Here is a 15104-nt window from a genome sequence, read left to right as displayed (position 1 = left end):
AGTAGAAACTGGAATCATGGTATACAAATATGCAAATCTATCTATGGTATAGTATCAGCTCTGCGTCTTTCGCTTCACTTTATCCACCAGCTTCTTCAGATCCTCCGACTCTGCCTCCCGCGATGCTCCCTTCTTCTGCTTCTTCTTCCCCGTGCGTTCCTCAGGTTCCTCTGGCTTCTCGTCACGGTCTCTCCGACGCTTACGTCCCTCATCCAACAGCGCCTTCATTCCGGAAGTCGCCTTGAACTTCGGGTTTGTCGGGTCGATCGCGAATTCGTGGCTTTCGAACAGCCGAGAGAACCGTGGGTCACTCACGTCCATGTGGAAATCGTCCGTGACCGCTGCTTCGTCTTGACCCTTGGCCTTGGATTTGCCCTTGCCCTTCCGACGGGCCTGCTTCTCCGCTTTTTCGATCTCGTTCATGTCGAAGTGTTTCACGTCCGACTTCTTGTCGTCCAACATGAGAAGCTCGAGTTCGGCTCGGTGAGCGGCTTCTGCTGCTTCCTTGGCTTCTCGTTCTTCGCGCTTCTTGCGCTTTTCTTCCTTGCGACGAGAAGCAGCTGCTGCCTTGCCATCTGGGTTGTTGAAGAACGGATCATCAAAGCCCAGGTCCTCCTCCTCTTCTTTCTCTTTGCCTTTGTCTGGCTTGTCGGCAGCCTTGCCGCTGTCTTCATCGGCCTCCTCAGCACCATCTTCATCTCCACCCTTGGCAGCCCTGTACTTCTCCTTTCTGCGCTTCTTCCTCTCCCGCTCCTTGCGAACATACTTCTCAATAGTCGTCTCATCATTCTCGGGCTCGTTCTCGAAAATGCTCTCTCGGTTAGGCTCGCCCGCCAGACCTGATGTGAACGTGACCTCCATCTCGCCAACAGGGCGGTCTGACTTGGACGGCCGGGCAGGTTCCGTGCTCAGACCCAGCAAAGCCCGCATGCGTTGTCGCTCGTCCTCCTTCTTGGAGACTTTCTCGGAACTTCCGCCGTTGGTGTCGTCGACAACCTCCACGTCGTCCTCTTCTTCTTCGCTCTCTTCGTCGGAGTTGTCACTGGCCAGGTAAGCCTTGAGGTCGTTCTCGTCGATTTCCTCCCGGCCGCCTTTGAAGGCCCGCGCCTGGGCATCTTTGCGGGACTTGTCTTCCGCGTCCCAGGTCAGCTTGACCTTGCTGTGTTGTAGCGCATCGGTAACGAAGTCGTTGGGCTTATAGCCATCTGGAATCCGCTCGCACTCGTCCCGGGGCTTGTCGTCGGAAAAGTCGGTGTCATCTGGCACAAAGCGCAGGTCGAAGAAGTTGGCGCTGGACAGGTACTCAGCACCATCGACGGAATCGTAGACGTGCTTCGCAACCTCCTTAGTAGAGAAAGTCAAGATAGCATAGAAGTAGCGCAACCGCTCCAACTGATACCGACGTAGCTCAGTAGAGTTAAACTCCTGGCCCTCATCATTCTTCAGCATCGACTGCTTAATCTTCTCCTCTTCCTCATCCGAATCAACATCCTCCTCATCATCATAATCCTCATCGTCCTGCTTCTTCGCAAAAATCTCCCTCGGCGGCCCCTCCGTCTCCTCCCTCTCCATCCTCTCCTTCCCAAATTCACTCGGGAACACAGAAACCTTCAACACCCTTGCCCCAGAAGGAACAAAACTCGAGAAAACAGCCATCAAATCCTTCGCCCGGATATTGTCCCAGTCCAGATTGACAACCGCTATCCGCTTCGACACCTCGCCCATAGGCACACTCCCCTGCTGCTTATCCGGGAAATCTAACTCCTCCGCCAAATCCGCCGCCTCCTCATCCTCTTCATCCTCCTCATCGCTCGAACTCTCCTCTTCCGACGAGGAATCCGAGAATCCACCATCGCGCGCAGGGTCGAAGGAACTATCCAATCTCTTCAATTCCTTCTGCACGTCTTCGTCGCGGGCGACTTCAACGCCGCCTTCCTCGGCGCCTCCTTCTTCTTCGTCATCATCATCATCTTCTTCATCCTCGTCATCGAGTTGATAGAATCGTTCAAGTTGCTTCTTCGTATCATCACGCGCGAGCTTGCGTCCGTAGCGATCGACGGCGGCATTCTTGGAGAAATCCTTGTCGCGCAGCATGTGCGCGAAACGCTTGTCGAGTTTTACATGAGTTTGGCGTTTGCTGGGGAGGCGGTAGCGGGGGTCTGATTGGATGTTTGCGAATCTGGGATCGGCTGGAATCATTCATGGTTAGTATAATTGTACTTGAAAAGGGCAGTGGCTGGGGATAGAAACGTACTGATGAGAGTACCGGCTTGATCTTTCGATCCGCCGCTCTTCTTGGACTTTTTCTTTTCGGTGGGTGGCATTGTGGTGGTTCAATCTATGCTTTAGGATAATCGAATAGAATATCAAAATAAGAAGATCGTATGAAATGTTTCAATGTAAAGCCGTATCGGCTTTTTTGTAGTTGAATCGAGATAATTTTCTTAGCGGGCGGAGCCAAAGAATCTTCCGCGGAATTTGAATGGTCCGTGCATGAGGCGAATGGAGTATGAGATACTACTTTAGACATCATAAAAGTGCAAACATTCAATCAGGTTATATGCGTGGATCTCTCATGTCTGTTATAAATCATATCATCGTCCATCTGTACATTATGCACCAATTTGGTCCCCAAAACTCGCTCTCAACATGCACATGCATTCAAAGCAACGCCCAAAAGCAGCAATTCAATCCAATTCAAGAAAGCAAAGCAATCAACAACCAAAATACCTCTTCTCCATCCATCTCGGCTCCCTCTCCTCTTCAATCCGACCAACAATAACCTTCACCTTCGGATAAACAGCCGTCAACCGCTTCAGCCCATTCTTCCCCGCTGCGCAGGTCACAAACACAATCTTCCGCTCCTCAACACCATGGTCCATCAACACGCGAACCGCCATGAGGGCTGCGCCTCCGCTTGCCATCTGGGGGTCCATAAGCATAACCGTCTCATGGGTTTCAATCTGCGGGGGTAGTTTCAGGTATTGCAGTTCTGGCTCTTCGGTGCCTTCGTGGGTTTGGATGAGCACGCGGCCGGTGATGCAGTCGGGAATTGTGCGCTTAAGGGCGGTTTCGAGGCAGGAGCCGCCGCGGAGGATTGCGACAGCGGACATTGTGCCCGCGGGGTTGAGGCCGTTGTAGCCGGTGCCTTGTGGGGTTTTGACTGCTGTTGAGATGTAGGAGGCGGAGTCGAGTGCTCTGTCATCGGTTAGCATGTCAGGGTTCTTGTTTTCCTGGAAGCGGATAGTACGCACTTCTCTACCAACAAGCATGCAAGTCGATCGAAGTAAAATACAAAATCGACTTGCTCTGTTGCTGGGTTCTGGAGAATCGTGTTCATGCCGATGAATTGCGGTGTCTGGGCCATCATGTGCACATTTTGAGATAGTTCATGTTCCAGGGCGATGAGACCCAGATGCTGTAGACCAGCACTGTGCTTCTGGGATTTCTCGTCGAGCTTCATCCGGATGTGCTTCACAACAAGATCTAAAGAATTAGCATTTCTGAGAACACCTTGAAGGTGCTTAGAAGGCCTTACCAATGGCGGTCTTGTTCTCAATCCCACGGGGAATAATAAGATCTGTTATTCGTCAGATAAGACGAAAAAGCAATCAAGTAACCAAGCAGTGGCTCACCGGAAATCGCTCGTTGCGGTTCCACATGCTTCTTGTACGATGGTTTAACAAAGCCGAACCATTGCTTGATTACGCCGTCGATATCACGGTCTCTCTCTCTGACATCGCGCACAACTAGCTCAGTTAGTGGTGCACTGCATTATGCATGTTCAAACAGGCCACCTACTTCTGCGTCCAAGACAGACATCCATGTCTGCTTCAACGAATATCTAGATGATGTCAGTGATGTTGGGACGATATGCTTGAACGTAACAAAAGCAATATACCTTGACATCAAGGAGATCCACGATCTGTGGATGAAGCGCTAAGATGCCCTCCAAGATCAATACTCGCGGCGAATAGAGCGTGGTGGTCTGAGGTTGGCGTTGGTGCTCTGCAAACGAGTAGATCGGGATATCTGCCTTTTTCCTTTTCATGCCATGTCCCGGTCAGCTTCCATCCGATAGTTTGACAGTTTCGGGAAATATTCTATACCCTTGCTTCAGGTTCTTCAGCGTTTGCACCAATGCATCGAAATCCAAAGCATCCGGACAATCAAAATCGTATTCGTTGCGATGGGCTCTCGCATGGTCATCAGGACTCAAGCTCTTGTAGAACGAATCCTATCGCACAGCGTTAGATGCCAAGATCTTAGCGTTTCTTTTTCTTTATCTTTGAATCGACAATGCTCCGTACCATTACAAGAATCACCACCCATGGCAGATTTAAAGACTTGATGATTTCCATGGCCACAGAGGTCTTGCCCGACCCCGAGCTGCCTGCAATGCCGATGATACTGAGATCGGCCCATGGTGGAATGTAGGTTTTGTTTTGTCTTTCTGTAGCAGACGAGTACACGGGCGGGATTGACTCCATAATGAGAATTCTTCTTCTGTATCGGCTTTCCTCCCTATGATCACAAGAATTAACAGCCGATAAAGCAATGCTTCCCGGGACCTTTAGGCATCGCACGCTGCGGGCGTGATTTTTCAGTCTCTTCTTAGTTGTCACTGATAACACTTATCGACGCTTGTTCCGATGCGGTTTAGCGTGTCCTCGTGACCTTCGCTTGCGGCTGGAGCTAACCGCCGCTAATTTTCTTCGTGCTTTTTTTTCTTCCTTTAAATTCTCTTTCCCTTCCTTCTTCATCTCTTCTCAATCCTCTCCATGGCGTCCGTCTGTGAGGTTTCCCATCTTCACAGACAGCCTTTTCCGTCTTGAAAACGTATCCAAGACTTACAATCCACACACTCTGCCATCTCGGAAAACCATGACTTCTGCTAATTTTGTATGCCTCCCGGCGGGTTGCGCACACATGGTTGCTTGGTTTTAACGGGAAGCAGATGTCCCCAGACACCCCCTCGACAACCACACCACCATGGCATCAGTTCGAGCGGAAGGTCGAGGAGGTCAAGCCATCCAAGACGTGAGTTTTTTTTTTTTTTTTTTTTTTCTCCCTTTTACTATTTTCTTTGCTTCTATATGATGTTTTCTAAATCAAGTTGGGAATCTCTCTGAAAACACTTGAAGAGAACATAAATTGACTTGTCGTTCTGATTTTGCCACTGTTTTCGATACTGTTGTCGTGCTCAATGAGTCTTGAACTGTCGCTAACTTGTTGAAGTGATATCAATTATCTAGTCATGGACTACCTCATCACCAATGGCTACCCTGCTGCTGCGAAGAAATTCGCACTGGAGGCTAATATCCAACCCAAAGCAGATGTGGATTCTATCCAGGAACGGGTAGACATCCGCACTGCGATCCATTCTGGCGATATCCAGTCTGCGATCGAAAATATCAATGAGCTCAATCCTCAGGTACGATTATCCAATATTCTTTTTTCCTACCCCACCCTCCCCCTTTGCTAGGATTATACTAGTTTCATGCACCACTCATAACAGCCTTCCGAGGCTTGATGATAAAAAACATCTTCAGTCCTCAGTATGAACAGCAAACTCAATTATCATGCTTGTCAACGTCACTCATACATTGGTTGATCCTTGTGCTAACTTGACTTGCAAAGATCTTGGATGAGAACCCATCACTGCACTTCGCTTTACTGCGTTTGCAACTGGTAGAATTGATCCGCAAATGCTCCTCCACACCAGACGGAGACATCAGCCCTGCTTTGGAGTTTGCCACTTCTCAGCTCGCACCCCGGGCCCCTACCGACCCTCAATTCCTCGAGGACTTGGAGCGGACACTTTCTCTTCTGATCTTTCCGACGGAGAACTTGGCACCCTCCCTTGCTCCTCTTCTACACCCAGACTTGCGTAAGGATATCGCCACCCGTGTCAACGAGGCCATCCTACAATCCCAGGGTGCTCGTAAAGAGGCCCGTCTGCGGAACCTGGTCAAGCTGCGCGCTTGGGCAGAGCAGAAGGCCCGAGAGGCTAAGAAGAATATTCCCGACAAGTTGGACATCGGACTTGGCGGGAACGGTAACCATGTAAACGCCAGTGGGAATGGCGCCGGCGCCGCTAGCGACACTGTAATGACCAGCAACGGGGATGTCGACCCGATGATCTCTTAATGTTTTTCTTTGATCTGATCTTGCCCTTTTGTTATTGAGCGACTGGCAAGGCGTTTTGGCGCGGATCACTTGGTAATGGCCAAGGGCTTTATTCCGTATTAATAGGAGTTAATTGTGTGCTCCATCAATTGAATTATCATCTTTATTGAACCTTCGAATTTTCTATCTTTCCACTCCGTATCATGATCAAGGGTAAATTTTCTCCATGTGGCTTGTCGAACCAGGATCGAGGACCAACCCTGCTAAATACAACATCCCAGTCAAAACCATAATATGTAGACATTGCATACCATGAACACCTTTATACCATGCATGACGCTTTTAATTCAACTGGCGAAATAGATATACACAATATAGAAGCAGAAGACCTCGGCAATGTAGCAATGCAACGACACCGAAATATATATCCAACAAGCAACAAGCAAGATGTGGTATAATAGTATGGTATGAATTGGTCTATAACGCGGAACAAAATGAAAGAAACAGATGAAAGAGAAAGTGAGGGAGATCCAATTGAATATCCAATCGTCAGATATGTAAATGTAAATGTTTTTGGTAGAATCCAGCATGGTATCAAGGGTGACGGATTCTGGGTCGGATTAGAAGCTCATGAGGTCTGTTGATGAGTTAGTAAACTGTTCACCACGGATGAAGATGGAGAGGAAGGAGGAGGGGGAAAGACATACCTCGTCCAAACAACGCCCTCTTAGCCCAATCCATAGCGAGCATACACCTCGTTCTAAAGCTAACACTCTGCGCAAAGTAAACACTCCGCCAGAGATACATAGCCAGCACACCACCTCCAAAGTTCAACCCCCCAAAGTCGAAGATAGCAGCGTTACTGATATATGCCAGACTACCCAGGTGTCTGTAGTTGAACGCCTTGTAGACAGCATCGTCAAGGTCACCGTAGTCAATCTCGTTAGCCCGCAGGCCCGGCAGCGCCGCGGCGATCTTGGACAGTTTGTGGCCTAGGTATTCACCCTGTTGGTTTGCGCGCTGGGCGGTTGCGGGGAGAGAGGTTAGTTTTGTGTCGATTTGGTGGAGGAGTTCGGAGAGTTCGCCGAAGTCGAGGGTGCCGGATTGGTCTTTGTCGTATTGTTCGAAGAGTTTGTCGAGACGGCGAAGGTGGGAGGAGGCTTGAGGGAAGCGCTTCTTGACGCGGTTGGCAACTTCGCGCCATTCTCTGAAGGTGAGGTGGAGTTTCTGGGGGTCTTTGCCCTTCTGCCAGGCGATTGTGCGGAGGAAGGAGACGACGTGGTCGGCTACGTTGTTTTGAACAGTGGAGCAGTCACCGATAGCGTAGATGTCGCCCAGGGGAGATCCGAGAACACGCAGGTGGGAGTCTGTAACCAAGGCGTGCTTGTTGTTTTGCCCATCCAATTTGTCGGAAAGTGTCTTGCAAAGGTCGCTCCGCGCTGCGAGGAATTAGCCATGGCACTGCCAAATTCTAGGGAATGGTTATCACTTACAGACGCCAGTCGACCATAAGCAAAAGCCCATAGGGATCTCCTTGAGGACCTTCTTCCCGTCTTCCACTTGCGTAAAGAGAACCTTGTCTTCCTGGATTTCCTTTACCCGAGCATTGGTCAAGACATCAACACCATCGCGGTCGAAACGAGCCTATTCGCGTCAGCATCCTTGCCTCCCAGTCCATTGTAGATTCGAAACGTACTTCAGCAAACTTGGAGAGGGCTTCATCGTATGTGTTCAGGATATGACTCCGACTTTGAACTATGTGAACAGAAATCTCGTTCCTCAGAATCTTGGGGAAAGAGTAAAGCAGGTCCTCGTTAAGCAAGTCGAAAAGCTCAGCGGCAAACTCGACACCAGTCGGTCCTCCACCGCAGATAACGAAGGATAGCAGTCGTCTACGCTCCTCATCACTAGTGGTGGGTAAGCATGCCAATTCCATGTTCTCCAAAACTTGGTTCTTTATTTGCCGGGCATCGTCGATCGTCTTCAAGAAGTTGCAGTTTTCGAGTCCCTTAACGCCATGCGGGTTTGTTTTGCAGCCTGTGAGAAAAGAAGGGTCAGCAAGGCGACGTTATAACTAACAACCAAGGCCTCCAACATACCAACACCGACCACAAGCTTGTCGTATGGGAGATAGAAGTTGTGCTTGGTGCCATTGGTATCTACCCGAGACACCTCAACCAGTTTCTCCGAGAACTCAACATCTATTGCCTCAGCTTTGAGGAAGTGCCCATGAACCCGCTGAATGATCCGCCGCACAGGCTCAACCAGTGACCTCAAACCAAGTGTTCCAACAGTCGCAGACGGTAGCATAGGAGTAAAGAGGAAGTAGTTGGTAGGCGACACCACCGTGACATGGTAGTCACCTGGTGTAATGTGCTTGAGGAGAGCAACACTCCCCCAACCCGTTCCCAAAATCACCAGTCTAGGCTTATCCCGCGCTCCGACCATGCCCTCCGAATCATGTTCCCCGATAAGCACCTCCGCGATAGGCAAGTTCTTCGGTCCTCCACGCGGTGGGTTCAGCGCCAATTCCGATACCGGGATGTCCTCTGCGCTAGGCTCCTCGCGGTATGTAGTTGCATCATAGACGAAGAATGCTATTACTGCCGCGCCACTCGAAAATATGAAGAATCCGCAGTACGCGAATCCCTTATAGAGGAAGCTGAGGGCGGAAGACCGGCCCACTGCTTGGGGTGGTTTGGCGGTTTCGGATTTGAACCGCACTAATGACGCAGTATTTGGGGATTGACATCGCGCCAAGCATTGGGACAGTTCCGGTCTCCGATGAGAACTATGTAGTGTTCGGCGGGCAGCGATTCCAGCAGACACAGGAGTCCTCGAGGTAAGAGATCGATTTGAGAGTAGTCCAACCCTCTTCAGCGCGGGTCCATCCGGACGACACCGGAGCACCGCGCTCATGGTGAGCTAGAGAGCGAAAGGGCGCACAAGGTGACAAACGTTGAATACCGTACAGATCGAACAAGCCCTTACAGCGTCATGCTCAGTCAATTGCAACAAGAATGAAAAGTCAACACACACAAAGACCGGAGGGAAAGCGTGAAGAAAAAACGGCGATATCGAAACGAACGATCCGGACGGTTTGGAACCGAACACCAACGCTGCAAAGGGAAAGGCGGCGACGTCATGGTCCAGTCAGATCACGTGAGCATATACGGCAGGGGTTATTCAAGAATTCTATGCAGATCGTTGACATTTATATAAGAAGCAAGATTATAACATATCTCAAAAGCAGACAGTCTCCTCCCTGGGTAAAAGAAAACATTCCTCATAAACGAATAGATAATAAATAGTGGGAATATCGAAAGGAAATATCCGCAACGCCAGCCCCGTCTCCCATATGCAACCTTTATGTAGTGATATAACACCCCGAAGATAAAAGAAAATACAGTCATAAGAATAGAAAATACGCCTTGTGGGACTGTTCATTCACCCCAGTCCATGTCCTCGTCCGGCTCGGTGCTGGCCCTCTTTTTCGCGGATACACTCTTTCGTGCTCGCGGCTTCTTGGCGGGATTCGTTCCAGAGACAGAGCTCTTTCGTTTCATAGGCCGCTGTGCAGCCAGAGTAGCACCCATGTCATCGTCCGCACCTCCTTCAAGGCTGTCGTCCTCAGCAGCTTCATCCTCCCCGACCTTAAACTCGTCGTCGATCGCGAGCAATGTGGCGAACTCGCGGCACTTGCTGAACATGTTTTCCTCACTATCCAGTGTTGCCATGTTCCGCGCCATAGCATCCCAGAGCTTCTCGCCAGATACCCCAGGAACCTTGGTTGCTGACTTGTTCAGTTCCTTAGCCCCACCCTTGGCCTCTTTGTTCCGAACGTGTGCATTCACTCCGTAGAGACGGCGTAAGTAGGTTCGCGCTTCCCACAGCATTGACAGTGCTGCAGCTGCAGTAGCTAGCAACCGTAATGTGGCTGGGCTGACTTGGTGTGGCGGTTGTATCATGGGTGCATTCGGGTCGGCCAGAGGAACAGGCGGCATCCCTTCCGCAGGTCCAAGCTGAGAAAACAGCTCCGTCTCAATCGAGTGAGCCACAACAGTTCCTGTCGCAGCGACAATGCGCTCCATACACCCTATCGTTGGCACAAGCTCGGCCAGCTGATTGTAATCAAAGAAAGCCAGATTCTGTGAGACGAACCGGGCCATCAAGAGATGCTCTGGTGGGTTTCCAGTAGCATCCAGGTTCTTCAGCTCAAAGTTGACTTTTGAGCAGAAGTTTGACAGGAATTTCTTCTGGTACCGACTGTTGCTAATCTTGACGATCTCGAACAATGGGGCAAGCTTGGCAACATATGGCCGATTGAGAGCACCGCTCGCATCTCCAACAACGTCACGCTGATAGTAGACCGCTTCCTGCACGGCTCGCATGTATTCTCTCTCGAACATGGATTCGTATTGCTGGTGAAGCATTTTATGCGTCTCGAATGCAACCTTGGCGATGGCGGGCACTGTCGAGGTCTCCAGCGAAACGAGCACACCTGCACATTCCTTGGGGTGTACCAAACCTTGACGGTTGATACTGGCAATCAACTCGATAGCAGTTAATGCGTAAGTATCCTGCCGCGATTGCGCAACCCGAAGCATATTTTGCAGGAAATGCTGGGCGATAAGGGCGGCAGCCCCATCGTTGTCACTAGCCTTCATTGACCCGCCTAATCTTGTTGAGTTCTCTTGGTCTGCTAGTTCTGCAGTCGGCAAAACAGCTTTCTCAGCCCTGCCTTCATGCATTGCGAAAAAGTCTGCGAAGGATCTCAACACAATGTTCTGCAGAATCGGGTTGTCTTCCTTGAACACCATGGACAGAATCTGTCTTGATTCATCCCTGCCAAACTGACCCGGCCAAGATTGACAGATAGACCCAAGACTTTCAAGAGCCATGACCCTCAGTTCCGTGGGTTGCTTGGGAATCGTAAAGGGAATGATGGAGTCAACCATCAAGCCAGCGACGGACCCACCATTCCATGACGGAAATGAATTTTTGAAGTGCGGCTCGTACTTTTCGAGATCGCAATGTCGCCCAACGCAGCCCGCAATTCGGATGTAGCTTTTCGCCCGAGCCAAGACGGCCGAGTTGGCATTATCGGACAGGTCAACGTTCTTGTAATGTTGAATTGGCTTCAATACGGAGATTGTCAGCTTCACTAATCTGTCCGTGTTTTGCAAAACACTGTTAATTGTCCAGAGGCAAGCCATGACCTCATTCAGTTCCGAGCGAGCAAGTTTGGCCACGCTCTTGAAAAGGTCATTTTGAACCTCCTTCAGGAGCGTATTGTGAGCCGATGACAGATAGGGTAGAACACAGCGGTAAATCACGACGGCAGATCGGAAGATGAACAGATCTTCTGCAGTAGCAAGATGCCCGATATATGGATGAAGGGTTTCTAACTGGTCCGGGCTAAGCAGCTTCGAGTTGGCCTTCGCGAACACGGTGATCGTCTGCAACAAGGCCTGTTGGTCCTGCTTGCCTGAATTATCGCCGTCTTCCACAAGTTTCTCAAACATCGTAGAGACCATGGCCTTGCATACTCTGAAGTTGGTAGAGGAAGATTTCGAGTTGCTGGATAAGACCTTCCTGAGACAAGCACCGAGAGTCTCCAGTGCTGTTTCGCTGCGCTGAACCAAGTTAACAATCAAGGATACTTGTTCTCCAAGACCGACCTTTAACTTCGGGCCATCCTGAGCCGAATCGATAAGGTCGTAGAAGGGAGCAAGCCATATCTCCTCGAATGTTTGGCATGCTATAGTCGCCACGCTCTCTTCCAAATCTCCTGTCCGCTGCAGAAAACTGTCCAAAATCGCCAGCTTCAATTCAGTTCGAGATGTTTTAAGATAGATGTCCCTAAGCAGGCCAATGCAGCGTTTCCTCACACCTGCTGTCTGGTCGGCAGCACATGCTAAAATACTCCGGCAACCATCTTCTTCGAGCTTCGGTTTTAAGGTAATACACTTCGCAATCAGCGACAGTGCAGAATCGCGAACCATGGGTGACGCGTCAGTCGCACAGCGCAGAATCACACGCATAACGGACGCATCTCTGTCAAGGAGACTCGGGTCTTTCTCAAGCATATAAATAACACTTTTCAGACTCCGGGTGCGAACCTTCGCTTGATCACTGACAATGGAGTTGAGAAGAACCTTGAGAATGGTGTCGAAAGCTTTGCAGAAGCTTGAATTCAAGACCGTCAAGATGTAGGCGAATCTACCGTGAGCGTTCGAGAGCTTGCCAAAATGCCTATTGAAGGGGTTAGCGCCATGTCAACTCTAACCCTGTTCATAAAGTACGCACCTATGTGTCTCCAACCAAAGCGGGTCAGAAAACAGTTTGTTAAAGAGAACAACCAGACTGTCCGTGACATCGTCATATGCAATCTCCTCTTTGTCTTCTGAGTTATAGTAGACAGAGCAGGCAGTTTTCGCCCAATGTGTCAAGTAGAACCCCCGAGCGCTAGCATCCGTATTCTTGTCTTGTAGGAAGTATTCCAAGGTCATTCGATAAGGACCCTCTGGGACGATGAGATCTTGGGGATGTAAGGAACGGGCCGAATACTCGTCAAATAATTGCCTAAGAGAGTCTGTGAGATCACCATCAAATTCCTCCATTGCCGGAAGCAAGTGTTGCGCAGCTACTATAAGATCTGATATCCCTGAGCCCATCCAACCCAGAAGTTCAAGTGCCATGCTTTTTGCAATGGCAGGGCTCTTGTCAAGATCCGCGATACCAACCATCTGCGAAGCCATGATTCGAAGGAGTAGCTCTGCCGCTGGCCAATCGGTAGAGCCTATTACGCCAAGGAGATCCTCTGTAAAGAGGTCAAGAATATTTCGGAACGGTTGATCGCCGGTTTTCGTAGATGTCATTGCACGCTGAACGATAAATTTCACAATGTATTGCGCACTGCGAACTGCATTATCATAAAGATGATTGACCTTCGTCGCCAGACGTTCCAAAGAAGCCTCTTCTTCATCTTCATCCTCTCCTTCATCCTGGGCCTCCGGTTTAGCCTCTTCCATAGACTCGTCATTATCATCGTCCGCTGAAGCAGGGAGTCTTCGCTTCATCCTAGCTGACCGAGAGATGGGTGTATCCAACGCTGTTGTTTGAACAAGCTGCATGACCAGTGCCGTGAGGAGCTGGATGCTTTTACCGTCAGCGAGTTTAAATTGCCTCGCACTCTGTCGTGTCGAAGGGAGTTTCTCCAGTGAAATCAATATTTCATCAAGAATGAAAGGCCGCTGATCAGGGTATTTCGAGAAGATTTTGGCAAGAACATCCATTGCCCCACGACGAACAGACTCATATCTTTGAAATCCAATTGCGGAATCTTTGTCTGTGTGAGCATTTTCCACGAAGATCAATTTGGCAGCAAAGAACTCAGTTGCGGTGATTGTCCCCTCAGAGACATCTACCCGTGCAAGGAAATCAGCAAAAAGCGAGAGGACCTTTCTGCTTTGGTGGATCAGGCCCCCAATGACACCCTTTTGCGCCGAGAAGAACCCAAAATAGTTGGTCTCCTTACCGCCCGAACGGGACTCAGCCGCGGGGATGATGCAGTTGTCGAATACTTGATTCAGAACATTTGGGATAGCTTCAACCAGATCTTCGGGACAGAGATCACGTTCACTTTGACGGCCCGACATGGTCAACAGTAACGTAGCAATCGCGAGAAGGGCATTTTGCATATCATCTAGTTTTTTCAACCAGTCTTGCGCTTCAGACTCATTCGAAGGATCATCCAGTTTTAAGTCTGGAAACTGAGCAGTGACTATGGGCTTCTCGCAAAGTTTCTGGACCCGGTTCATGTAATCTGATGGAATATCTTGGAGTCGATTAAAACCAACCACCTTCCTTATCGCTTTTTGGATATGACCCTGTATGTCTGAGGACAATATGAAACCGCTCACTTCTAGAGACTGTGCAAACGAGAAGATCGCATTGGGACCGTCTGACCCTGGTTCTAGCTGCCCCTCAGCCTCGAAAATCTCATGAAGCAGATCTTGGAGCTTCACCAACGCAGCGTCAGCCTCTTCCTTCTGATCTTTAAGGCGAATAGAAGTAAGTTTATCTCCCCCACTCTTTGCGCCAGGCCTATGGGTATCGGGAGGGGTCGTTTTCGTAGGGATCAACACGGATAGCTGAGCATGCGATGGTATCGACGGAGTCATGGACTTGTTCAGATTGCGCGCTCGTTCGTTCCAAGATGCGAGTTTCTGGGGAGGGCCGGTATTCTCTGCTTTTGGTGTCACTTTCGGTGTTGGAGTCGTCGACTCGGGATCTGTCATATAGTCAGGTCAATAGACTACTCATCAACCCAAATGAGAATGCCCTTACATCGGAAAGCTATATCCGTCGAATCCAGTAGCATCTTTGCAAAAGGACCAAGATTGTCGCGTCTCGAAGCAATACCATCAGACGTCGAAGGTGGGTTCTGAGTGACACCTGCACCGGGAGGTAACTTGAACTTGCTACAAAATCCCAATAAGCAAATGTCACTATTATAGACGAAAGGTTCCCTTACAATTCCGTCAATTGATCCCCATCCAAAAGCTGTTGCAAGTATTCGCGAGAATTGTCTAAGCGGCTGGATTCGTCCGTCCCAGATTTGATATCACTATCGAGATCATTCAATGCAGAGCGTCCGGCCTGTAGGATGTGGTTGATAGAGGTGGTATTCGAGGGTCGACCGATATCAGGACGTAGTACGCAGTCTAGCAAAGAGAAGAAAAGTCAGCAACTGTTGCTATATCAAACTTATCAAACAAAACATTCATACCCAAGCCAAACACCGGTGCACTAGACATAGGCGAGTACTGCAGCGCCTCATCGACAGCCAGAGGCCTTGTCTGGCGCTGCTGGACCTGCTCATTTGGACCATAACTTTGCCCATAGCCGTTCGCATGATTGATGACGACCTGAACGGCCGGACGCCAGTTCGGGTCCATGGCTGCAACAGT

General features: G+C 49.8%; 5 protein-coding genes across 5 annotated transcripts; 1 reads left to right on the top strand and 4 right to left on the bottom strand.

The window, feature by feature from the left end:
* Window positions 1-54: 54 nt before the first annotated feature.
* On the bottom strand, window positions 55-2324 carry ASPGLDRAFT_32606 (pre-rRNA-processing protein ESF1; the record flags this gene model as incomplete). The annotated part of the gene is made up of 2 exons (XM_022544200.1): window positions 55-2189; window positions 2255-2324. The coding sequence occupies 2 exons, from the start codon at window positions 2322-2324 to the stop codon at window positions 55-57; spliced, it is 2205 nt and encodes a 734-aa protein (XP_022404841.1).
* A 275-nt stretch (window positions 2325-2599) lies between these two features.
* On the bottom strand, window positions 2600-4586 carry ASPGLDRAFT_165033 (uridine kinase family protein). Its single transcript, XM_022542590.1, has 8 exons — window positions 4311-4586; window positions 4110-4237; window positions 3902-4043; window positions 3802-3844; window positions 3636-3749; window positions 3539-3580; window positions 3255-3486; window positions 2600-3198 (listed from the first exon to the last, which is right to left on the bottom strand). The coding sequence occupies exons 1-8, from the start codon at window positions 4488-4490 to the stop codon at window positions 2715-2717; spliced, it is 1365 nt and encodes a 454-aa protein (XP_022404840.1). The 5' UTR covers window positions 4491-4586; the 3' UTR covers window positions 2600-2714.
* A 198-nt stretch (window positions 4587-4784) lies between these two features.
* ASPGLDRAFT_43292 (uncharacterized protein) lies at window positions 4785-6176 on the top strand. The gene is made up of 3 exons (XM_022545787.1): window positions 4785-5040; window positions 5239-5434; window positions 5641-6176. Exons 1-3 carry the CDS (start codon window positions 4958-4960, stop codon window positions 6148-6150), a joined length of 789 nt encoding a protein of 262 aa, XP_022404839.1. The 5' UTR covers window positions 4785-4957; the 3' UTR covers window positions 6151-6176.
* Window positions 6177-6318: 142 nt separating this feature from the next.
* Window positions 6319-9316, bottom strand: ASPGLDRAFT_1033794 (putative NADH-ubiquinone oxidoreductase 64 kDa subunit). Its single transcript, XM_022539441.1, has 5 exons — window positions 8229-9316; window positions 7826-8166; window positions 7623-7773; window positions 6837-7568; window positions 6319-6766 (listed from the first exon to the last, which is right to left on the bottom strand). The coding sequence occupies exons 1-5, from the start codon at window positions 9046-9048 to the stop codon at window positions 6750-6752; spliced, it is 2061 nt and encodes a 686-aa protein (XP_022404838.1). The 5' UTR covers window positions 9049-9316; the 3' UTR covers window positions 6319-6749.
* A 256-nt stretch (window positions 9317-9572) lies between these two features.
* Window positions 9573-15092, bottom strand: ASPGLDRAFT_32602 (putative sister chromatid cohesion protein Mis4; the record flags this gene model as incomplete). Its single annotated transcript, XM_022544199.1, has 5 exons — window positions 9573-12384; window positions 12439-14425; window positions 14482-14615; window positions 14669-14858; window positions 14924-15092. The coding sequence occupies 5 exons, from the start codon at window positions 15090-15092 to the stop codon at window positions 9573-9575; spliced, it is 5292 nt and encodes a 1763-aa protein (XP_022404837.1).
* Between the last annotated feature and the right edge of the window lie 12 nt (window positions 15093-15104).

The sequence above is a fragment of the Aspergillus glaucus genome (assembly GCF_001890805.1).
Source record: "Aspergillus glaucus CBS 516.65 unplaced genomic scaffold ASPGLscaffold_3, whole genome shotgun sequence".
NCBI classification, from domain to species: Eukaryota; Fungi; Ascomycota; class Eurotiomycetes; order Eurotiales; family Aspergillaceae; genus Aspergillus; species Aspergillus glaucus.
Note: the sequence above shows the minus strand (reverse complement) of the source record. Positions and strands in the feature narration are given on the sequence as shown.